General features: G+C 32.6%; 1 protein-coding gene across 1 annotated transcript in view; it reads left to right on the forward strand.

Annotated features, from left to right (window-relative positions):
- The first annotated feature begins 3,372 nt into the window (after positions 1-3,372).
- LOC124355699 (lactase-phlorizin hydrolase-like) overlaps positions 3,373-27,078 on the forward strand; it is a 51,506-nt gene continuing 27,800 nt past the window's right edge. Inside the window, exons 1-9 of the mRNA XM_046806858.1 lie at positions 3,373-3,506; positions 9,897-9,993; positions 12,178-12,292; positions 13,324-13,457; positions 14,659-14,793; positions 17,009-17,131; positions 19,867-20,050; positions 22,983-23,080; positions 25,579-25,726. Coding sequence (XP_046662814.1) covers positions 3,505-3,506; positions 9,897-9,993; positions 12,178-12,292; positions 13,324-13,457; positions 14,659-14,793; positions 17,009-17,131; positions 19,867-20,050; positions 22,983-23,080; positions 25,579-25,726 — 1,036 coding nt within the window. The 5' untranslated portion in view covers positions 3,373-3,504. The remainder of the gene's footprint in view (positions 3,507-9,896; positions 9,994-12,177; positions 12,293-13,323; positions 13,458-14,658; positions 14,794-17,008; positions 17,132-19,866; positions 20,051-22,982; positions 23,081-25,578; positions 25,727-27,078) is intronic.

Here is a 27,078-nt window from a genome sequence, read left to right on the forward strand (position 1 = left end):
AACCACTTTATGTTATACAATTTCATTTAGTTCGAATTTTCTAAAAAACTTTTACTCTTCCATTAATGTGCAAAATTCATGTAATTAGTTCCTAGGATATTAGCTTTTTAAGACGATACACTCTTAAAAGAAGTTGGAATTTTTATTACTTTATGAATGTATAATACAAATATTTTGGATTTAAAAAAGTAAAAATTACATTTTACTATCATTTCAACACTTTGGAGATTGGTTGAAATTTAGGGAATTGTGTTAATGAAACAATGCAATGAGTCATACATTCAAATCCATTAATCAACAGATTTAATTGGTGTAGATACTGCCAAACACTTTTTCATGATCGCTAGCCAACACGTGCATTATTGTATTCCGTTACATCCACATTCAAGAGTGCTGACCAATATTCGAAGGGTGTAATTAGTTCTATCCATCTTCAGAGTATGCCATACCACGTGTTGCACGAAAGAATAAAAAAAAGTTGTGGATGACAAGTGAACCAAAAAAAAAATATTAAAAAATGTGTACTCCATAATTATAAATAAAGGGAGTAACCTTTCGCGTTTAAACGCTCCCGTGGGACCCTATATATATATATATATATATATATATATATATATATATATATATATATAATATATATATATATATATTTCTTGTGTTCGTGTGTATGTGACTGAACTCCTCCTAAACGACTGGACCGATGTTGATTAAATTTTGTGTGTGTTTTCAATGGAATTCGAGAATGGTTTAGATTCACAAATTTGGTCCACTGGAAAATGTTTTTTTTTTTTAATTAATTTTTCATTTGTAAGTAGTTGTTGATTTTGGAGTGTTAATGTTAGGCTGCGCTACGACACGTAACACAAAGTGATCTGATACTTAACAGCTGTTAACAATTTCAGCTGAAGTTAATCAAAGAGGCAGAAACATCGGTTTACATTTAAAATTTAGTGCATACATACAAGTGCTTGATCAGTAGTGTAATTGCATAGATTGCATAGAAGAAGTATTGCCTAATTTTAAATTTAGATTGCACAAATGATCGATAACTATCGTTTAATTAATAGTAATTAAACGATGTTATAAAAACTACCTTATTGTACAAAGCCGTGAATGTTTGCACATAAGGTAATCGAATTTGGTTAGATCGAAGGTAAATGAAAAGAGCTGAAAGAAGACTCTATGATCGGAATTGGTTTTCGTTGATACGTTTTCTTAATCGGAGCACAAGGAAAACTCCACAATAATACTGGAAATATCTTAGACAGAAAACTAATATTAACAGACCGAATTTGATTCTTTATAACCTAATTAGTTTATCGAGATTCATCCATATAAATTAATTGTACTGAATTACTTATTAACACCTAACAAAAACCATGAAAAATAGAGGCTGGAAATATGGTACATACTTCATAATGCGCCCAAGAGGCTTACGAAGGAACGACTATAAATCTCAGGAATGTTTAGAATTTGATAGAAAAAGAGTACGTGAATATAGTGTACTGTTTGTCAACAGGAAATTGCGTGCGAAGCCGTGGGCAACTGCTAGTATAGCCGTATATATATATATATATATATATATATATATATATGTGTATATATATATAGTATATATATATTGGTTGAAATTTAGGGAATTGTGTTAATGAAACAATGCAATGAGTCATACATTCAAATCCATTAATAAACAGATTTAATTGGTGTAGATACTGCCAAACACTTTTTCATGATCGCTAGCCAACACGTGCATTATTGTATTCCGTTACATCCACATTCAAGAGTGCTGACCAATATTCGAAGGGTGTAATTAGTTCTATCCATCTTCAGAGTATGCCATACCACGTGTTGCACGAAAGAATAAAAATAACCCCAAAATTAGGCAAGAATAATATATATATATATATATATATATATTATATATATATATATATATATATATATATATATATATATATATATATATATATTGATCTATTGATATAATATTTATCAATAGATCAAGTTTATATTCTACTTTTAAGGTAAAAATTAAAACTATAGTATTGTAATGGAAAAGGTTTTCCAATTCCTGGGGTATGTTTATTTATCATCTTTAAACTTTATATCTCATACTGTTTTATTTAATGAGTCTGGTCTTTGAATTCAAATTAAAAATTCTTAGTTGAATTTTGTTGAATAGATCCAAAAAAGGTCGGCGATGAAGAAGCTCAAAACGAAATCTTTGTATTGTTTCGACATCAGAGATACATAGACTACAAAATATTATCTAGAGGAAGAGTATTTCTCATTGTCTCATCAAGTGCTCAATGGAGTGATGTGGGGTTAATGTTGGAACAAAAGATAATTAGTTTTGATCGATTGTGGTCCAATACGTTCTGTTTCTGATTTCTTTATTTTAAATCAGCTTCAAAAGAACATTTTATAAATCATAAATATGTGCAATGATTACGTGGTGAATAAGATCCAATGTTTGAAAAAATAAATGACCACCATAGCAGACAAGGTACGGGGAAGATTATTCAATAAAAGCAAATCTGCAACGAGAGGGTTGTGAGGGCTGAGAATGTCAAAGAGAACAAACACAAGGGAGGTTCCGTCAGCTCGACCTGGAAAGTTTATTTGATTGGAAACTTCCACATAAAAACGTCCCTCCATTCAGCCGTATGCTATTCAGTAAAAGCTGGTAAAGCTCTTCGCAACTTCGTCAACTTTGCTTTTACCGAGTTTAGGTGAGGATATTTCCGAGAAATGGATTACGTGTCGGTCTCATAACGCGGGAGCACTGACTGACCATTGTGTTATTTGTGTACCCTATCAACTGCATGGCATCTGCTGTTACCAAAACACCAGTGGAAATGTGTTTGAAGTGTCTCTATATTAAATAACTGTTCAATATCTCAAGTAAATGATTGTATTTCACTTAGAATTGAATTGATTAACAGTAGCTAACACTTAAAAAGTAGCTTTTAATCCAACATAAATAATTAGTAAATTAGCTAATGTGTGGGAATTTCTGTTTTACTTGACTGTAAGCTGTAGAAGTACTTTTGGGTGGACTTTGTTTAAATTGGTGAACTTTTAAAGATGATTGAATCTATGATATAGTATAAATTATATATGCAATTTAAAAAAAGAGATCAATGTTAGATTACTATTTCCAAAACAATTATTAGCGGCATTGGGGCAGTTTTTTTTATCATTATACGTATAAAAGAAGGAGTTACACGAGGAACTTTAGATTGGGTTGCAGAGGTGAACAGTGAAGGAACGAGAGCTGTAAAACATAACGACTCTGGCTTAAAGAGGTGATAATACAGGATTAGCTACAGGATGATCCGTGGCTGTTGTAGTGTTATCAGTTGATAACAGGTCGTTAACATATGTGTGTTGATTTCAAGCTCTTGGTGATGACGTTCCAACAAGAGTCGAAACAGGTTCGCTAATCGTTCGTATTGGCAACATCGTTCGTAATATTCGATTAATCGACTCCAACAAGGCATCATGTATGTTTTTCAAGTTCAAAGTTGTACTTTATGTTTCATATTTAATATTATCAAGCAGGAAACTGTCAATTTACAAACTCAGTGCTTAATATATTTAGTGTTTAAGTGTGTTTCTTTGAAGTAAATTATTAATGGTTTTATCTCAGTTTTGATTGAATACGTTAAATTTATGGTTATTTTAAGACAAATTGTTACTAAATATAATTTTTTAAATAAGAGTAAAGAGTGACTGCGAGTATTAATAATACAGAACTGACTTTCCATTATTCTTATGGTTTCAACTATATTTAAAATCATTTCAACACAAAATTTCGGATAGCATTTCGTAGCATATTTATTATTTGCAAGATACTTGTAATTTTTCGAAAACATATGTCGGCCAAACACTAAATTCTTTACACAAAAGAGTAAGTAGTTAACGATTTTACACTATCCATGTATGAAACACCTGTAGAGAGTGACGCTATAAATCTAAATAATCAAAATTCTTTACCATCAAATGTGTCAATAAGGTCCGAGAAAATGAGAATGAAAAATTCAACATGTAGAACTTAAAGAAGACTGAAACTGCACACTAAATAGTGTTACAAAGACGACATCCAATAGCTCCTAATTTATAATACCTACTTATTTCTAAGCATCACGCTACTTGTCTTAGATATAAGTAAGTATTAAGTATGATTTTGTGTTTCTTGTTAAAATATTTAATTTATATTTCTTTTTTTTGTTTTTTTTCACAGTTAATTTATCTGAATAAGAGTCACAGTTGTGCAAGTCCATAAATTTTTAAAATAATTTAATTGGATTTTATCTTAATACAAATTTAAGATTAATTTAAATTTAACTCTTTTTAATTTAACTCTTAAGATTCAACTTTTTGAGTCTATACTTGACGCAATGTTTTTACTATAGCATCAATGCTTTCATAACATTATTTCTTCTTATTTTTTAAATTATGATTTAAAGAATCGGCTGTAGCAAGATGTCCTGCTTTCCCCATAAGAATAATGTTAAACATCATGCTGTTTTACGCTCTTAGGTCTTAGAATTATTGGACATTTTAAACATATAATTAATATGCATCCAAACGCTCTGTAGGTTTTTTAGATATATTTATGGTTTATTCAGAAAAAATTCCAAAACTTAGTTATAACTCATAGTGTAAATCTCCCATAAAGTTACGACTAAACATGAAGGCGTATGACTGCATGAGGTTAGATAATATTTAGAAAGTTAGGTTTTAATTTAGAAAGTGAGTTCTTTTAATATTTAAACTAGTTCTCTAATCAGGCGTTAATGAGTCAATATCAATAGGTGTTCTCTTACATTGGGTCAATGTTCATTAGGCTAACCTTTAAACCTTTATCATCTAAACTATGAATTAGGGCAAAGAATGTGCCAAAGTGCAATAGCGTTAACCTGTGATAACATAATCGGATAGGTCAATCCTAGTGGAAACAATAAGCAGTTGTGTTGAGGATTGTGTTGAAAGTGCAATGTCCAGCCTTGCTTTTACGGAACTTTATTAAGTAAGTCTTAGAGTTGTGATCATTTCCTTAAGAAAACTTCTGTGTACCTTGTTCATAGCACTAACACTGTGTCGAATTACTCTAAGTATCTAAACACTTTAAACACAAATTAAAACAAAAATGCTATAACAGTATTATACAAGTTTTCTGTATCAAACTCTGATACATTTGCTTATGAATTAAGGTAAGGCATATGAAGTATTCAATTAAGCTTCGAAACCAGTGTATTATTTTGCTACTTTGGTTTGGGTACGCATTAAACTTTTTAAACCTATGTATTATATTGTTTGGTTAATTATGGTTCAATTAAATATAATTATTACTAGTAGATCAGAATTTTATCTCAGAGTGTGAAGTTGTTGTAAGCTAGAATTATCATTGTAGCTATGCTTCGGTTTCAACACACGCTCACTACAACCCCATTAATTGAGGACTTTTTTTGTCCAGTTCAGGACAAGAAGCGCAGAAATTTTTCATTGCAATTAGTCCTAAAAATGACCTTTGCAGATGCTTCCGTAATTAAAGGATATTCCGGATTGATAAGGTGCAGGGAGGGGCTGCCTTCTGTCGAAATGCGATGAGCAGGGATAGTGAACACTTTAGAAGAAAAGAAGAGCAAATTTCCAGCCCTTCAGTCAAAAAAATTGGCATTATTAACCCGAACTGTAATGGGTTGAAAGAAGTCATTGTGAAAAGTGTACTTTATTACAAGGTATAAAAATAAACCAAGTGATCCCGGTACACAAATTAATTCACTGACTAAAATGGCTAATGTTTTAAAATGTAGGGTGGGATCGTTTCAAAAAATTTACTACGCATAAAGTAGTCGAATAAAATGAGAACAAAATTATTTTTCTCTTCTTTAAATAAGTTAATTTATCAAGAACTTGTAAGATCAACAACAAAGAATAAAATCAGTATCTTACTTTATTCTTTATTACAGGCTCTGAGTCCCAATAGTCTGTAATTAGCACCTCCATAGATTTTAATTAATTAGCAGCGTTATCAGATTATATTGTGAGTGAAATCTTTCCCTTGTTCAGTATCAAAATGGTCTTCTTTCCACTAAGTTTTCTATGCATAGAAAGTTTGAACTGGGTAAATTTAAGTCTCAGCATTGCCTATTTATACTGACTGATGAGAACCTATGAGTAATGAGCAATGTACATATAGATATCATATCATATTTAGTACTTCATGACGATGATCTGTATCTGTTTAACCGTTGAAATAACCTAACTTGTACACATGATACGAGCGACACTGATTGGCTATTTTAAGATTTGTCGGGTGTAATCGGTTTTGGTTGGACAGTTATTTCTGCTATTAAATCAATTGGTTACAATCTATTAAGATAAAACTTTGAATGTGGACAAATTTAATTATCTTTATCATTCTACAAGGAGTGGTAGGAATTCTGCGGTGGCAATCGCCACAGTGTTTGTCTGGTAGAGGCAATAAATGGTATCAGACACGTTAACTAACGTCTTCTGCCATCAGACAAAATAGTTTGGAGTTATCAGTTTGTCACGTCAGGACACGAACAGATTTCGATACCTGCCGCGAGATGACGTGTGTGTCAGGATGAGGCGAAACCGTGCAGTCAGTGCATGGTGATAGAGGCCTAAACGTCCTGCAGAGATAAGTGTAAAAAGTAGGCTATTTAGAATAATTTATCCTATTATTTAAAAAAAAACTGTTAAATGCATAACTATTTAATATTAGGTAGGAGTGATCAGGGGTCACGTTTGAACGCATAAATTATGCAATGTTTATATTTAATTCCAACAGGTCTTAGCAGTTGAAGAGAAGGCATAACCGGGTAACTCAATTTATTTTAAGATTAAGGAAAATGACTGTTTTGGTTGTGCATCTGACATAAGTAGTTAATTAATAATTGGAACATTTCTCATAATATTATAGTAATCCATATTAAAGCTGGCTGTGACAGCAATGTGTCGGATCGGCAAGATGATACTTGAGTGAAAATTCGACATTCTGGGCATTATAATAAGTCCGTAATGAATTTGACGCATAAATGTGAGACATCTTATAATTAGATCGAAAGAAAACCTGTTGAAATAACGGGCATACACTCTTTACAGTACGTACAGAAATTTAATAGAGAGAACTGTTTTTTTTATTTTTACTTTCTTAAGAAAACGTAATTCAACAAATTTAGAACATGTAATTTTCTTAAATTATCTTTATTTAACCAAATTATAACGGACTAAATCGTAATGAATAAAAGTATGTCACTCCCTGAAGCTCCATAGCTCATGCAGATTAGATACTGTATAATTTAACATTTTTTATCTTCAGCCGTTTTTATTTAGGTCTGATTACAAAACTGCCAAATTTTTTACAAAATGCATGTAATTTCTTTATAAAATATTTATATAAATAATAAAATATTTATATAAAATATTTATATAAAATATTATGATAAAATATTTATCATTTTATTGTCTTTAGGGCAGTTATTAAAGGATTAGGAATTAAAAATTAAAAAAAAAATATATTTCCCCAAGCAAACATCGATTGCACCACTTACGTGTTTGTTTACAGTGGGAATCATGATTGCTTTATCTCTTGGTTTATCCGGTGAGCTTAATAGGTCAGTTCATAAAGCGATAGCCCCTGCTACTGTTTAGGTCGCCTATCTGTGTAATCACGTTTTGTGCTTGCTCGCCATGAAGATACATGTTTATCTACAAGATACTACGATAAACACACGGGATATCTACCGTGACTAATCTATATAAAAAGATTAAGTCATTCTTATACCTATGGATGAACTAGTGTTAAGAATTATAAAATTAGATCAACAATCTTACTTTTGCTTTGTTTAAAGTTTGTTATTGACGATGGAAGGTTTGAAAGGATAACAGGATTTCGGACATTTGCCATCGTTATAGGTTATAAAAGGTAAAACACAACGTTTCGAGGATTGGAATCTATCCTCTTCGTCAGGTGGAGGAGGTATTACTACATATAAAAATAAAGACCAGAAATAAGTAAAGAAGTAAAAGAAAAGGGTTGAAACATACCCAAAAGCTGCTTGGAGTCCAGTTCAAGCGCTGTCACTGCACAGGATGCTAGTGTGGATATGTGACTGTGATCCTCGTTCTTGTGATTTGTGCTCGGGATTGCAAGTCCTTAATCCGTCCGTCGTCATGGGCCACTGACCTGTGCGAGGATCTTATCAAACAGAATAAGGGAGAATTGATACAGTACAATGTCGATGGTACTGATAAAAAGTGCAACGGTCACAGACAGAACGTCTTAGACCGCTCGGCTATCGGCACTCCCAAAAAATTATACAAAAATTAAAAAATTAAAATATAGAACCTGGTAAAAGAAAAGATGACATCAGTTGCTCAGTGATATATTAAGATACGTTTGGGCGTGATTTGTTTGAAATACCTAGTGACTGTGGAATGCGAAATAGCTGCAGTATGTACATGTGTCATACCTTCAATGAGTGACCTGGTTTTATGTATAAAATTTAAGTGAATTTACAAAAAATGTAACTACTTATAATTTTCTTAGATTATATTAAACTAAAATCAATATCCTTGTCATAAATGAGTAAAATTACAAAATATCATATATTGCCTATTGTAAATGCTTGTAATTTCGCAGAGTGATAAAGCAAGCTTTTTAACTTTTCTGTATTTAGGGAATATATCCTAAAGGGGCTATCAATAAACACAGTCAAAAGAGAGTGGATATTACGGTTTAGTTAACAACTATTTGTATAGATCTTTCTCCCTCTCTTTCCCTCCACCTATCCTTTTTCTCTATCTCTTACCTTCTTTCCCTTTTTACTTATTTCTTCCTCACTATTTATAAGTGCTATAAACGCTGAGGTTTTAATTAAAAATGTTAATTTTATGGCATAATACATCCATGGAAGGGATACAATATACCTTATTCAAGGTATAGTTTTTCTGGTATATAAATACCAGATTGATTTGGTATTTATATACCAGATAAATAATTAGTATGGAAACCAAATCAATTAGTTTTTTCAATACAGAAAAAAGGATTAGGAAGGTGTAGAGTATGAAATGTTATCTGGCATAAGAACATTTATTATGAATATGGCAAGGCGACTTTAAAGCCATATGACTCATTGTTCCAAGTGGATTAAAAGTGGAGCGAATATTGTATATTTACCAGTGGAAACTATTAACGATATAGTTTTCAATACTACTATGGTTATTTCTGTTCGTAGTTTGAAGAGAATATCAATGTGTCGTTAGAAACGGAATGCTCACAATGATTGTGTGCAGTGTCATACTAATCAATTATTGAAGGTCTGTTGAAACTTGCTTTAGTGTTGATTAAGTTACATTGGATCGAGTTCGCAAACAAGTCAAATCTAACTTGAACTTGTCACAGAGGTTGGATTGATTACATTGTTTAGGACAATACAGATCCTTACTAAGACAACGATCTTTTATTATATGTGGAGGCATACTAGTAGAGTTAAGACGTACCAAAATAAGGATGTTCCGATCTTTTAATAGATTTTAAATTGACTTCAGTAGATCAGATAGAAGAACTACCAGAGTTACAGGCGCCAAAGTAAGGATTTGTATATTTCTTTGACCAGTCTCAATTTATGTACGAATAAATAAATTGTTATACAAAATCAAAATGGGTACCAATCCTTCCTTTCTTTAGTTTTTAAGCTCTTTAATTTCTTCTCCTTTTTAATCCTGGAACTGTGATTTGATGCAATGAAGATGAAATGTGCTGTGAAAGTGGTCACTTACATATCACAACTTTTCTTGGAAGTTTTATTCTTTGCTTGCTTTGAAACAAAATTTTAAGAGGTGTACAATTTTTACAGGAGTACTCAGAGAAACCAATTCTGCACGAGGTCTGTTATCACCGTCATGGCAGTGGTGGCTTTGGGGACTGTTGCCGTCACGATATTATTAGCTACGGTAAGTATTATCTGAAATTAATTACTTAGCGTGAAGGCTTAAATGCAAACATGATTTCTCAGTAAATTTGTTTGATTTTTTGAACCAGTTAAGCTTGCTGCTCTTAAAGCGTGAAAAGAGTGGAACCGATAAACTTTAAACACCTGTACAAATAATGTAACTGTACTTAGTGAAATAGAGGTAATTTAAATATGTTGATTTCAAAGTATCAAAAAAAATTTAAATACTGTATGTAAGTAAGAACAAAATTTAATAAGAATATGTGCTAAACCGTAGAGCGAGATTAAGCATTTTATAAGAGACAGCCCTGACACAATGTTTTTCAAGTATTAGTCTCGCAAACATCAGATAAATTTCTAGAAAATAAATAATTGCCAGTGTAATATATTAGTTTTAAATTAAAATGGAAACTTCATTACATAAATTCATTTGTATAACGGCTACTTAAGGGGACTGTTACCGCCTATCTTAGTCCATATAAACTTAATGCAGGTTTCTAAAATAATGAGTCATGATAGAGCTTTGATTTTTTTTTGTCTTTTAAAGCACACCTTTTTATAGTTCATGACCAACAAAAATAAAAATTTATCATCTTTTAGTATTAAAAAAACTAATTTTAAAAAATTCACCTTTTTAAAACTAAAAAAATCACAAAAAATATTTTATTTCTAAGATAATACTTTTTATTTTGTAAAAACCCTTTGGTTGTACCTAGATCATAGTACAAAGTACAAGTGGTAAAAATTTGAGAGGTCTAAGTTCATAAATAACTGAGAACACTTGCATCTAAATAGAAAAAAAAACAACTTACGGGAATCGAAGAAAATGTCTTTAACTACAATAGCCTAGTAGTTTCCTGAGCTGTAGGATGGATTATCTGGGTCTTCATTTTGTGTAAACATGTCTTCAAAGTGTTTTCTTTTCAAAGCTCTCTTATTCCTTATTTTCTTATCTAGTTCTTGAACATTCTTGTCCGCTTCCTTCACTCGCACTATTTCTAGGCGCTGCATCGCTTTTACAAAATTGTTCCCTGGACGTAGGTTTAATGCTTCCAAAACTTGTAATTTACTAGAAAAGCCGTCATTAAAGCTACAAACTGCAGAGTAAACACCAAATTTAAGGGTAGGCAGAGTTACAAAAGTTCTTTTTGGTATTAGGGACCAAATTACACTATTCGATGATTTTGGTTTTGAGTTTTCCCTTTCAAACAACGCTCCAACAGTTTGGTTTCTGAAAGGTCTTTGAATATGGGTTTTATAAAACTCATAACACAATCAGGGATGTGAAAATGTTTATCATGGTCATACATTTCATTGGTAAGTAAACTCAGGTTATATTTACACCATGTCTCATTGTCTTTAGGGCATAGCTGATGAGTAGGTTTATCATTTGATGACATCATGTGAAAGTACACTGCCCATATTGTCTTTTTCATCTCTCCAACACTCTGCACATTTCGCCTTATGGCCAGGCCATAATAGGTCTGCAGTTTTTGAATATTAGGCTCACTTAGCCTACACTGCCCACCTAATCCCTTACCATCCTCAAGTTTTACTTTACCCGAGACAGATTTTAATTTTAATAGCCGCTTTCCCATCCTCTTTTGACAGTAGTAACAATAATAGTAACCTGAAATAAAGCTGCTAGACAGTATAGCCAACATAAAAAGTTAAATACAGCAAAACAATGATGCGGGGTGAAAAATATGAAAGTGTTAGTTAGTGGAACATGACTGATGTTCAGTTAGTGTCAAAAAATGACATGCAAGGGTTTCAATGATATTTTTTTACCAACTTATAGTAATCATAGGAAAAAACAAATTACTGCAATGAAATCAGTACGTTCCAAAGAAAAATAAGGAAAAATAAAAAAATGTATTATTTTATTTATTTTTTGGGTAACAGTCCCCTTAACTAAGTACCAGTAACTTATGACCAAATAAATATGTGGAACAAATTAACAGTTAGTTTACGTCATACTGAAAAGAATATCTGACAGAAGCGTATTAGATATAATTAATAAATATATCTTAAGTCACTTGTTCTCCTAGTCGAGTGTGTTTTAGTAACTGTAATCATTGGCTGTTTCTATTACAGTAATTTCTGCCATGCTTTTAAATAAGCAGATTACTCAATTGTGGATATGTTTAATTAATACTTATATTCTAATGTTTGATGATTCCAGAGACAGTTATGGGCGGCCACACCAACGACCAACAATCTCAGGGCTTTGCCACCGGGCTTCATGTTATCCTGTGCAACGTCTGCATACCAAGTGGAGGGGGCTTGGAACGAAGATGGTACTTATTTTTAGCTAAAAATTTGAAAGAATTACAATTATTGTTAACACGTAGACCCCAACTGACAAATTTTCTAGTTTCTATAAGGCAATGATCGAGTTTTTTGGAACTTTGAACAGATGCCATCTTGAAACCTTAAAAGGGCGCACTAAAATAGTTAACTGGCTGTCGCTAGTTAGAGACTCATCTCAAATTCAACTTCAGAAACTTAGATTTTAGTGTCTTAATGCTAATGAATTTATAAAAAGTACCATTAACTGTTAATACTAATTAATACTAATTGTATCGCATTTGTAGACAGTATAGATTTCTTCATAAATGTCATATGTTTTAAAAATAATTTGTAAACCAATAATATTAGGATTTGAGACGAGTTAATCTTTATAACACAGTTTTGATCTGTGTCAAACCCAAAACCGATGTGCGACCGGTATCTGACTAGTGCGCCCTCTTAAGCGATAAGTTTTTGGAACTTGTCATATATTACCATGGTACGAAGCAATCCAAGCTGATACAGAAGGCTCTTGTGGAGTGGGGAATTACCATGCCGTCTTCCAAACCTTTTTTAGTAGCCTGTCCTGTTGTAGATAAAAAAGCGATTTTGACGTGCTCTCAAATGTGATTAAGATCTACATGTGGTTCTGTTCAATTAATTGCACGGGAAGAAAGTATTTGAAGCAGTTGGGACTTAAATTTTCCAGCAAGTGTATCATAAAATTTTAACGTGTATGGTCTTTTAAAACAGAGAACATTAAGCGCAAAATTATTCTAAGAATATTAGATTTTATTAGCTTGTACAGTGTCAGCGTCATATTGACAAATACAATTTAAAATCAATATAGTTATTAAAATTTAATTCACGAATAAAGCAATATCTTTAATTTGAATATAAACGTATATTATCATTCATTCTTGTTTTATAAACCTGAAGATAATTTTCTACAGCAAGACCAATTAGTATGAAATTTAATATTGTTATACACTTGACATGATTTTGTATACATAAAGTAACACTGATAGCGTGTTTGCAGGCAAGGGTGAGAGTGTATGGGACAACTTCACTCACAAGTACCCTGACAGAGTAAAGGGTAGAGAGACCGGTGACGTGGCGTGTGACTCTTACCACAAATACAAGGAGGACGTGAGAATGATTAAAGAGACTGGGGTGAGTAGTTAGAGTAATATACCGTACTGTGGCATAATTATTAAATAGTTTTCAAATATATTGTAATAATAAGGTATCCATTTCCTCGTTTACATACAGAAATGCATAGTTTTATACAAAACAAAAATTCAACTCGTTTCAACCAAAAAGTATCACACATATGTACACAGATATTTATGAAGTTTTATTGTAAAATAATGATAAATTTTTAAATATTTAAACACAATCCGAAGGTATTTCTAATTTTAATACCCATTTTAAATACCAACATGATCACCACACCCAGTAGTCTTTATCACTTTTAAAATTTAATTCATGTAAAAAATGTACATTAAATCTTCTTTAACTTTTTCAAAGTGATATTTAAAGACTTCAGCTATTCCTCTAACAACTGGTTTATTGATGGAAAACTATTAATTAAAATGGTTTAAGTAGTTTTTAAGAACTGTTTTTTTTGGTACTATAAACCAATTTTTTAGCTTTGTCCAACTTTTAGATGCGTGTCTATACTATAACTCCTTTGGTATCGGAGTTCGGATTAGAGCATATTCTGAAAACTGTTAATTCTTGGTATTCACGGAATATTCATAAAATTATCAAAAATGAAATTTGTCTGCTTCAAAAAGATTCTGTTATAGTGGATTTTACATTGTATTTTGATATTTAATGCTATGTAGATTTATAATATTCTAAAATCTTTTCCAGTTCACCTGTACAGGTTGCTACTTTCCTGGTACCGAATTCTCCCAACATCAGGAACCACAAAGTCAACCAGCCGAGAGAGGATCACCACCATAAAGCTGACTGACATTATCTCGTACGCTGTTATTATGTAATTTGGCGTTTAAAAATATTCTAAAATATTTTCCAGTTCACAATGTACAGGTTCTCACTATCCTGGATCCGAATGCTCTCGAATCTCAACAACCACGCAGTCAACCAGCAGAGGGAGGATCACTACCATAAATCTGACATTATCTCGTACGCTGTTATTATACGTAATTTGGAGTTTACAGATATTCTAAAATATTTTCCAGTTCACATTGTACGGGTTCTCGCTTTCCTGGACCAGAATTCTCCCAACTGGCTACAACCACACAGTCAACCAGCAGAGGGAGGATCACTACCATAAACCTGACATTATCTCGTACGCTGGTATTATACAATTTGGAGTTCATAAATATTTTAAAATCTTTTCCAGTTCACAATGTACAGGTTCTCGCTTTCCTGGACCCGAATTCTCCCAACAGGCTACAACCACACAGTAAACCAGAAGGGGGTGGATTATTACCATCGCTTAATAGACGAGTTACTGGCCAACGGAATCCAGCCAATGGTAAGACAACACAACAATGCAAATAATATTTCTTTGTTTTAACTGTCTGTTACACATCACCCTTGAAATCGCATCCAAGGATTGCACATGCAAGAAATGGGAAATTGTATAGCCCAAAATCTTCTTGTATCTGCAACGTTCCCGATGTTAGGACATTAAAAGATCCGTAATCCACTACAGGCCAGAGAATCCCAAGGACTGGAAGATCCTACAGGTCAAACCTTCTAATGGTTATAAACTATAAGCTCCAATAGGGGGGAGAGCAGCTCGGGACTTTTGATATTTCCACTTAATAGTCTGTATAAGAGCAAAGATAAGCTACTTCAAGACGAGTTTGACTCCAATCCTAACCAAGGCGTAACTCAGCAACAAAAAAGTCTACAGAATCTATGATGAATTATCTACAACCTTCCACAATGACTCCTGAGGTAAGGTGCTGTACGAGGAAGTTGTAATTTAGAAGACTTCTGATGCAAAAAAGATAGCGCTCAATTCGGAATAAGAACCCCATTGATCTTTTAGTCTTTTTTAGACAAGTAACACACATGACGCCCTTGGTAAGAGTCATGGCTGCACGTCACTCCAAGATTGCTAATTGCCTTGCAACGCTCCAGAAGTTCAGAATCAATAAAGTAATTGTGTAAGATAGAACGAGATGTCCTGTAAAAGTAAGGACGTTGCATTTGGAGACGTTAAGGTACACCGCATTAGCTTCGGTACACTCGTCAACAGCATCAAGAGCCGCTTGAAGACTCCTACAGTCCTCAGAAACTGCCACTTCGGTATAAAGTTTAGTTTCGTCTGCGAAAAACAATCATCTCAACAGAACTGACTGGATCAGGTCGTTAATCTAGATATTGAAGAAAAATGGACAGTAGAGATATCTGGAGAACACTAGATGAACACTGAGATGCACGAAGCGGAATGGACTCGGAGTTCACTCCCCTGGAGATAGCTACCCAGCCAAGTGTGCAGCTGTCTAGCCGCTCCATAGCCTCCGAATTTCGCTAGAAGATGGAGGTGGCTGATCTTGTCGAAGGCGTTGGCATAGTCTACATAGACAACTACTTGCCTCTCCCTCTCAAAGGCAGAAAATAATAATTCTGCACGAGAGTAGGTTGGTTGTAGTGGATTGTCCTAACCGGAATCCATGTTGCTCATCCGTGAAGATCTGGTTGAAGTCCAGCACAAGTCCCTCGAAGATAGAGTTGAGAGGATGATAATTGACCGGTAAGATGTTACATGGCCAATATCCTTAAACTTGGGAACAGGAACCAAATATTCGGCATTAAAGGAAGCAGGATAGACTCCATATCTAAGTAACTTATTGAAGAGGTAGGTGATGGGTGGAACAAGAAGATCGCTGCACGCTCTAGGAACGGAAGGAGGGATGCCATCGGGGCCACAGACTGGAGACAAGCTGGTCGTTCCAATTGAGATTAATTCGAACCAACTGGAGCCTGTTAACATAACTCCGAAAGGGCTCGAGGATTGTAGAAGATATATCTATATCTTTAATGTAATCGAATTAGCAAGTCTTAAACAAGTATTTACACATACTTCTCAGGTGGCTGAAACATAGGTAGTCAGCACGGTTGGGACAGGTCTTGTAAACCTTATGTGCTCTCATGTCTTCTGGATAACCAAGTCCTTCAGTTGGTTAAAAAGGAAAACCATCTGGGAAAAATATTACTGTAATCCTCTGGGGGATGTATTTTGTGAAACTATAATCCTAACTTACAATTATATCTTTTTGAGTACAAATGTAAAATTTCTAAAATGACAAATGGTAATTAAAGTTTCATAAACTTCACATTTGTTATACTGTAAAAATTCATACATTTTAGACTCGCTAGTAAATATACCTTATTCAACAAATTTTTATGATCTAGACCTGAGAAGTAAACATTGAACATTTAAATCAAGCAAGAGTTAGAATATTTGGGAAGATGTGAGTTGTAAATAGAAGGAAGAAACTAATAACACCACAAAAAATTATAATAATGTGATGAGAAATAATGATTCTAGATTAGTAGCAAAATAAGGCAGAGTATTGGAAACCAAGGTTTTAATTAATTTCCTTCCCGAATACTCGTATATGTAATATGTTTTGTACCATGCATAATAATACAATACGCCTCAATAGACTTCGTAAGTACTTCTTACTCTTAGTTAAGAATATATTTGTTTATTTATTCAAATTATAAATTTTCAGATAACACTGTTTCATTGGGATTTGCCACAGCCTCTACAGGATCTTGGAGGATGGAACAACCCTGACATGGCAGATTACTTCAGGGACTTCGCCGACATCGCCTTCCGGGAATATGGAGATAAGGCTAGTCCTGTCACTAACATTAGATATACTCGCACCTGTGAAATATAAGTTCGTCTACGCTCAAGAAATAACCTGGGAAATCATAAAAAAAGAAAAAAAAACAATATTTGAAATACAAACTTAGCTGCATACTAAAAACTTTTATCTTAGATCACAGCATTGAAGTATTATTTCATAAACATATTAAACAACACACATACATATACCTTATAAATAATAATCAATCTCTAAATGTGTTGCTAATGCTAATCTCGAGAACAGTTGGACTTATTCATCTAATTATTTTCTCTAATTCTTATCCTTAAGTCCGAGGAAGGTTTATACGAAGAAAAATATCGCAAAAGTTTCTCGGAATACTTTTGAATTTGTAAAATTACTTAAATTTACTTTTTACAATAAAAATTCAACTGACGCTATACAGCTGTTGATAATTTCGGCCGAAGTTAGCCAAAGAGCTTGAAATATCGGTTTAAGTTCAAATTTTATAAAATATTAATTATACATTACATATTATTATTAGTGAAAGGCAGAAAGCAAAAACAACACTATTATCTAAATTTTATTCCAGAATGCACCAGTGACGAAAAGACATCGTGGCACTCGAAATTGGTTGGCTTCCTTGACTGACATGCCTCAAGGAGCTATTCTTTCCGAGATTATAGTCCGAAAAACAACAAAACTTCTATTAAAACCTTATAAAAAACGATTATTAAGTGTTACGTGAACTTGGTAATGTTTCCCCTTTTGTACCGAGCTTAGTAGATACTTTTCGAACTTAATAGGTATCTCGGCTATTATATTTTAATCATCGGCTTAACAATGTAACCTAAAAAAAGGAACTGGAAATATCTTAGACCGAAAGTGCAATAGATTACAAGAACTGAAAATAGCAGTTTTCCTGCCGAAATATATTTCCTTGATCGGAGCAATAGGGTAAACTCAAAGTATTAGACCAAAATTGAATTTAAACTATTAGAAATAAGCGCTTTTCATCTTCTTGACTTCTCAGTCCTACGTATGTATATATTACATTCTTCATCTGGACAATAAGAGTACTATGGCTCCGAAAATATCTTGGATCGGGGAAAATAAGTAGATTACAAGGGATAGACGTAAACACGTTTTGAAGGAGGTAGGTTTTCTAGATCTAATGTATATTATTTTTCGATCTCGGAAAAATAAGCTTTGGTGTAGGAAATATAATTATTCATTCGATCCAAAAATGCTAGTACGCGCTTAAAACCTCATACAAGTCAGTCACAGTTTTTCTTAACCTTGGATCCTCTTAACCATGAACACTAAAATAACATTTACGTGATGTATGCCTACTTAAGTTTGAAAAATATCGCATGCAATTCATGATGTTCAATTACTTCAAGTATGTATTAATACAAGTATATGTATGAATACTCTACTCTGAAGTATAAACTTCTGATAAGAGCTGTATAGGCGTGTATAGAAACTTACAAGTTGAGCGCTGACGATATCATACACAGGCCACCCCTCCTTCTACCTCTTTGTCCTACCCTTTTATGGTTTACCCACCCTCCTCATTCACACCTCTTTGCTCCAACTTCCTCCTCAGACAACAGCTTCGCCGATATGTCGCCACATATTGCACTCTGCTCACTAGAAGTAATTTCACACTTGATAAGCGGTTGTTGTTGCAAGTCTTGTTAAGATACATACATGCATATTTGTTTTGTGTTTTAATCACACTGTCATCTTGTAGTAATTAAACAACTTGAAAAATCAACACGTTAAGAGTGATTTTAAATAAATACTTATCACATTTTTAAATTAACGAATTATCTTTAGGAATGAATGTGAACTATTATTAAGAACAACAGTTTAAGGAAAATTAAAACACGAATAAGATAGGGGAAAATAATAAAATGACATCCCATTATTCAAATAATATATTTAAAATGTATAAGTGTGTTGAACATACATTTACATTTACTTAATGCACCAATAATAGTTAATTAATTCCTGAAACACAGTGCCAATGTAACATATAAACATTGCAATTATTGGTAAATTTTAAATTGAATTTGTTTCAACCAATTTTGAGATTGATAAAGTATAAGGGTAAAATTCAGAAACTACTACTAATCGATTAGAAACTTTATTAATATACTGAGCGTTATTGAAGCCTATCACTCGAGGGGCTAGAAAAGTCCATTAGTTTCTGTTTGCACGATATCTCAAAATCGAACTAACCTATTGCCTTGAAAGTTTGCTAAGGCCTCATTTCTATATAGGCAACACTGAGTTCGATGATAGGGCATGAGAAGTGGCTTAGCGTTAGTGACCATTTCTAAATTGGTCATATGTGTATGAACCGTATTGGCAACGAGAAAATAGTAGAATAAATAAATTTGTATACAACTGAGTACAATCATACTCATGGGACATAGCAACACATGTAATCTAATAATATGAGCAATAACCTTGAAATTTTAGATGCAACCTCACCTAAGTGTTGAGTACTTCTACTTAGTATATTATAACACGATTTTAGAATGAAACCATTTTAGATATTACACATAGTTTAGGCTAATGCATTTTATACATTGGTTATAGTTTTACACGAAAGTAACCATGTTATATATACTAAGCTAGTTTACAGGCTATTTTTTTACAAAATTAAATTTGTTATTTGTTCAATTTATCTTGAAAACTATTAAAATTTATGAAGCTATTTATTTTTAATAAATTAATTTTTATTACAGGTGAAGTGGTGGTTTACGATAAATGAGATGGAAATCCTGTCACAGTACGCCTACGGAGAGACTAGGTACGCCCCTGGACTGGGTGACCACGGAGTGTCCGACTACTTGTCTACGCATCACATGCTCAGAGGTCACGCCAAGGTTTATAGACACTATCAGTCCGTCTACAAACCTCGGCAGCAAGGTGGCGTTTAAACATCTTTCATATAAAATTAATGGAATGTGTACATAAAAATAAGAGACCTACGCTGGAAACTCTATCAGTAGTTCGCAAACTGTTTCACACTCTCTACACACCTTAGTGGTATTATTGTCGTTACCTATAAGAACGTAGGTGGGCTATTAATTACAAGTTCTATGACCAACGGCGACATTAGTTTTAGGTGAAGACGTTTTATAAACAATGGGGGGGGGGGAGAGTTTCAATTTGTACTGTTCAGAGCTACAAAAAGGGTGCCTGAGGTTTATGACACTTATACAGCCTTTTGTCTTCAAATTTGTCGGTAAATGAGGGTCACCGGAAGCCTATGACAATATCCCTAGACTACCTTCAAATCTGTGATGTACTTTGTACTTTGGATTAAACAAGTTGGGGATGACTCTGTTTTTTTGTGTACATGAAGCTGAAAAAACTCTTGTAAACAACGCATTCATTCTTAAAATGGCTTATTTCTAATTTGCATTAAGTATTAATTTCTTTTAAATAATATATTCAGTAAAATTAGAAATAAGTAATGTATTCATAACGTAAGTAATGTATTGTGTTGACAACTTTCTCCTGCAACCACTATAACATATATAAAGTTATCAATGAAGCCAAGTAAAAATATCTAATAGTAAAAACATTTTGTTGATCAAGTACAATTTACATGAGCTTACATATTCAATGCCATTCTTTAAATCCTACATATGTATTAAACGCATGATAATATTATTATTTTGTTTTTGCTACATGCATTACAGTAAATTTACGCTCATCCGGCACGGTCAGGACGTGAGGCATACCGGATTATCAAATATACCGGATTATTGGATATATATATATATATATATATATATATATATATATATATATATATATCAAATAAATAATAAATAAATAGAGAATTACAGTAAAAATCGTTTTTATTGATCAAATACTTATACTTGTTCAGGTTGTCTTCGTTATAATCTATAAGAAATATTTTTAAACGGTCTATTTAAGGTGTCGTAGTCACAACAATTCGGTGGAACACGACAAGGTCGAGGGCGCATTCATCCCGGTTCATCACAGCCCCTTACCGTACTGCCACTGCTAGCCATCTCTAGGTACTGACTGCTTGCTTATCTCAGACGGCGATACATCCCCGTCAGTCATTTAGAACCGTCAATCCATGAACTGTGAAATTGAATACCATTACTAGACTCAATTGAATTGATACGAAAGCGCAACTGGTTCCACAGCCTGACTGCCTACGGCCATGGCCATTCACGTGACTCGAGTCTAATTGATAACACCCGAAGTTAAGCTGAATATGACGCCTAGCCCCTACACACGCCCGCCTAACGCTGTGTTCATCACGAAAAAACATCGATGCGTATTAAATGATTGATGTTTTGCGTTATTCAGGAAAATGTAACTTTTTCCAAAAGACGTGCCGGATTACCAAGCGTGCCGAACTATAGAATGCCGGAGTAATGGAATTTTAGTGTAGTATTTTATTTTGATTTTGTCTAATCAGCGTTTAAAAGTATCCTTTATTTATTATCTCCCATTTTAAAGGTAGGGGAAACTGCGCGTAAAAATTAATGGTGGTTTGGGATTACACGTAACCTATCTACCTATCCACGGTGGAAAAGGTTGATCAATCATCCGTTCTAAGCGAACGGTAAAGTGGATCGGGTTTGGATTAGTTTACTTGTTTGGGCTGAATAAGTATTAATTTTTTGCCGTGTTTTGTTACTGCTTATTATTTCAATGTATCTTTTCAGTTATTTAGTTTCGCTAATAAAATCCAAAATGTGATTATTTCTTTTGATATATCATTTAATTTCACATTTAATTGCCAGTGAAGTGAAGCCCGGTTATAATTTAAAAACACAAATAATTCTTTATGTTGTTATAGTATTTAAACTAATACTTAAACAATTTCAACCTTATCCTTTTAGTAAATTTTGTGTTATAGAAAGACAAATATGCAATACGCAAATATTTAGATTAATATTAGTGTAATACTGTAATGTATTTAAATAAACTAAGAATAAGTGTAACATTTTAGTTTATTATTTATTCTTAAGGAACTAAATTGAATTGACCTAAATGATTACTCTTCTGTGTGAATACGTTGACTATACGCATCACAACAGGTACAGTTACCTACTTTATTTTCTTTCTAAAAGAAACTCAATGAAATGATTTGATATAATTTAATTTGAAAATGCGAAAGGTTAACTATCATTGAAACACACGGAATCAAAGATGTGATATTTAAATCTTATAAATTTCAATAAAATATTAATAAATGAAGGGACTTCTACTCGTTATACATAAAAAATACTCTTTAAAAGAAATAAAAGTATTTACAGAAATATTTGAATTTATTGATTGTATTATAGAGTATATATATAAATATATATATATATATATATATATATATATATATATATACATATATATATATATACGATTATAAAATTAAGATCTAAAACTTTTCCTTGTATATTAAATTTATGTATACTGAATGAAAGTAATACACACACACATATATATATATATATATATATATATATATATATATATATATATATATATATAGTAGTAAGAAATTGTTTCTTAAACGCATTTTAGGAATTATACACTCATAATGTATACATTAGGTTACTAAATTCCTTGTCCTCAAATATATATAATATATTTTGACTTAATAATATAAAAACGATTTGAATTCAAACGGGTTTTAAGTCTAAGATCATGAAGATTTATTCCTATGACACCTTTTTCATTACGTCATGCATATCTTATCAATATTACTTCGATCGGTGCTTTTAAAAATATTAGTAAATTTTATTATAAAATTATCGCATGTACGTTTATCCACATTTATATAATAGCTAATTTGATCTACTATTGATTGTAGGTAAGGTGAGCCTGACTAACGCTGCATTTCACATGATACCACTTAACGAATCTTCACTAGAGGATCAGGCGGCGGCCGAGAGAGCCAATCAGTTTCATGTGAGTTCCATAATCTTTGTTTATTTATTAACATCTTTAGGGATTTCAAGATTGCAAATAATTATTCAAACCATTGAAGGATTCATTAAGAAGTAAAACACGAAATCGAGCTTTGTTTTTAATTTAAAATTTTAAAGCATGATGCGCCGATAAATTATATTTTGATTTGTGTGCGCCATTACCCGGAACATCGGTCGTCTCAATTCGAGATAACCTTATTGGGATCTTTATAGCATTGAGCCTCTAAAACCTAAGTTTATTTGTTCCTGAGTCAGTTATTTCTCTATATTATGGGTCCTTAGATCCTGAATTCCAGATCATTGTGTTATGTTTTTATAGCTTTCTGATTTTACAGCATTATTTCCAACCATTTAGTGGTACTTAATTTTGTTATACTATTGATATTCTTGGATTTGACAAGATTTGGAATATCAGATTTTCATCACTTTCTAATGGAATGCTCAAACATATATTCCTCTTATTTCCTAACGTACTTTTAGGTTCTTCAATGTAAAAGTCCAATTCCTCCGGATCTTTTTATCCTATGTCTTCAGATTCCACGAATCTAAGGGTTGTTTTACTTTACCAGCAAAATTAACGAAAACAAATGAAAGGAAATGAGATGGGATAATGGGAAGGAAACTGTTACCCATATTTGATACGTCAACCTCCAATCGTATCTACTCGCCCACCTCCACAACGTTCACATGAGGGAAGGGTGGATAGGTTAACTAACTCAACACACTTCAAGTACATTCAGTGCTATCTTTATACAGTTCTTTATGGCTTTTTAGAAGAATATTAGTCTCCTTTCCATGAACAGCTGAGAAATGACCCACACCTTCCACGAAGATTGGGGTCTACATTCATATTTCGCTTCAGATAACATTTAATACTTCCTTTTGTAGTCTCTTTCTCATCCTCATTCTTTAAATGTTACATTTAAAATACAATTCAGGAGCGAATAGCACATGTTCTAATCCTAATAATATTATATCTTCGTGGAAGGTGTGGGTCATTTCTCAGCTGTTCATGGAAAGGAGACTAATATTCTTCTAAAAAGCCATAAAGAACTGTATAAAGATAGAACTGAATGTACTTGAAGTGTGTTGAGTTAGTTAACCTATCCACCCTTCCCTCATGTAAACGTTGTGGAGGTGGGCGAGTAGATACGATTGGAGGTTGAAGTATCAAATATGGGTAACAGTTTCCTTCCCATTATCCCATCTCATTTCCTTTCATTTGTTTTCGTTAAATTTGCTGGTAAAGTAAAACAACCCTTAGATTCGTGGAATCGTAAGACATAGGATAAAAAGATCCGGAGGAATTGGACTTTTACATTGAAGAACCTAAAAGTACGTTAGGAAATAACCTCCAATCGTATCTACTCGCCCACCTCCACAACGTTCACATGAGGGAAGGGTGGATAGGTTAACTAACTCAACACACTTCAAGTACATTCAGTGCTATCTTTATACAGTTCTTTATGGCTTTTTTGAAGAATATTAGTCTCCTTTCCATGAAAAGCTGAGAAATGACCCACACCTTCCTCGAAGATTGGGGTCTACATTCATATTTCGCTTCAGATAACATTTAATACTTCCTTTTGTAGTCTCTTTCTCATCCTCATTCTTTAAATGTTACATTTAAAATACAATTCAGGAGCGAATAGCACATGTTCTAATCCTAATAATATTATAAATTTAGTCCTTTTGTTTCTTTGTTTAGCTTTCAAGCGTAGACTATTCATACAATTGTATTAAAATTGTACATGGAAATTCTTAGGGTCCCTGGTATGAATATAGGACTATGCTTATTTCAAGCATTCCTCAGAGCTACGCTCCATCAGTTTCTAAAGTACCGAAAAATTCTATTTTAGTCTTTATTTTGAGAAGTATTAATTCAAAGAACCTGTTCTGTGTACTCATTGTGTTCTGACTGTACAACCATATATTTAATTAACCTCTATTTTCAACGTGTTCATATTTATAGTGCAAAAAATGCAGTAAGATTAATGGTAACACTTCTTATTTCAACCCTTTATGCAACCTCAATAGCGGCACAGAGTAAGAATATCCAGATAAGAAAGTTAAAACTTTTATAAAAATATAATTTTAACTATAAAATTTAGCAACTACTAGATATAACAGAAAAAATTACCATCTACTATATTTTCAAACATTGTAATAAAACCCATATTGGTTGTCTTTTGATAGAAGTCGGCTTCTCAGACTTGTGTATGTATGTATATTTTCTTTATCGGAAAATAAGACAAAATCAAATGTGGAACAAAAACAAACTAAGACCGGAGTAAATTAAAATGGCAATAAATATACACTTTTATGACAGATTTTCTTGATCGTGGCAAGACAAACTCAAAATTAGAGTCGATAATATAATTCACTCGAATTAGAAGTGTTCAAACACGTGCGAAGTCTATGGATTTACGTGCTAAGCCACAGGTAATTATCAAAATACCTAAGGTAAATTTTTTGCAGCTGGGAATGTACACTCAACCTATATACTCCAGAGTAGGGGACTACCCTAAGGTGGTGAGGGAGCGTGTGGACCACAACAGCAAATTGGAGGGAAGGAACACTTCCAGGCTACCTTCCTTTACTGCGCAAGAGATAGAAGATCTGAAAGGTAACTTATTTACAAGGCCTGTGTCTTGTTGCAAGGCCTTATTTACAAAAATAGCTCAATTAGAGTTACACACATAATAGCTCGCATCGGATGAGAAACCATAATTAGAGAAAAAGTGTTCTACAATTAAAGTCATTAAAATTTTGCTGTTTCCCTCACCCATTGAAGCAAAACTCAAATTTTTCTCAAATCTCGCAAATTTACTCTTAATTTTCGAAATTGTAACTAATATTTTATGTATGGTACAATTTGAGATAGCAGATACTTTGATTATCTGGCAAAACACTTTAACTGTGAAATATCTGACCACATGCATATTCATAAAAATATCTATGAAATGTGGTTGATTAGTACTGACATAAAATATTTATGTTATCGTAGCATTAAATTGGACTTTGAGTAACACAGCTCGTGTGTAAAATGTCACGTTTGACTACCGATGCGAATGGTTTGTTTTGCATTAATTTCCTGATGCATAATGGTAATGACCGTATTATAATTAGTATTGCCAATTAATGTAGATTTGTTAAGAGCACACTTTAAATATATGGGGAATATTCATAGAGGAATATTAAAATTTCTCTTGCATTTTATATAAAAGTTATCTAGATTTTGCACATTACAATTTTAAATTACACAGCCACTTCTACATTATATTCTAATATTTCATTTCTGTTGACTACATTTACGGTCTTTCAAAAAACAAAGTTTCAAAGAGAAAAGTTGGGATTGCCCCCGTTATTGTCTGTAGACGATAATGTGTTTTGCATTTATGGATATAAATGACTCCCTTGGATTTATATATTTAAATAATATTTAAAAGTTAATATTTACATATTATTTTTGTATTATTACAGAAGACTAGACAAATATAAAATAAATATATAATACTGGACAAACAATGATAAAATAAATACTCCTCCTCACATTGTTAATTGTTAAAAATGCATTTATTACAAAATGATTGAATAGCAATTATTTTGTAAAATAACTTATTTTTTTTAAATAATTAAAACAAAGTTAACACTCATTCATTTTTGTTGCTGAGAAACGTTATATGTCACGCATATGTTATTGTGAACTACTTGACACACACATAACATATTTAAACGAAGATCAAATAAATACAAAACACATTTGATGTGTTCGAATTTTTAATATATACAAAACACATTTTATTGATAAAAACTGCACTTAAAGGATTTTATAGCTATATAAAGTATTTATTTCGATTTATTCCCAAAATTCTTGTTATGTGATGGTGAAATTTATAAAAATATTGACTGAACATTAGCAAAGCATTTACCTAAGGTAGGAAAAAAGCCTTTTTTGTGTGAAGAATATACATATTG

This window comes from Homalodisca vitripennis, chromosome 2, assembly GCF_021130785.1.
Source record: "Homalodisca vitripennis isolate AUS2020 chromosome 2, UT_GWSS_2.1, whole genome shotgun sequence".
Classification (NCBI taxonomy): Eukaryota; Metazoa; Arthropoda; class Insecta; order Hemiptera; family Cicadellidae; genus Homalodisca; species Homalodisca vitripennis.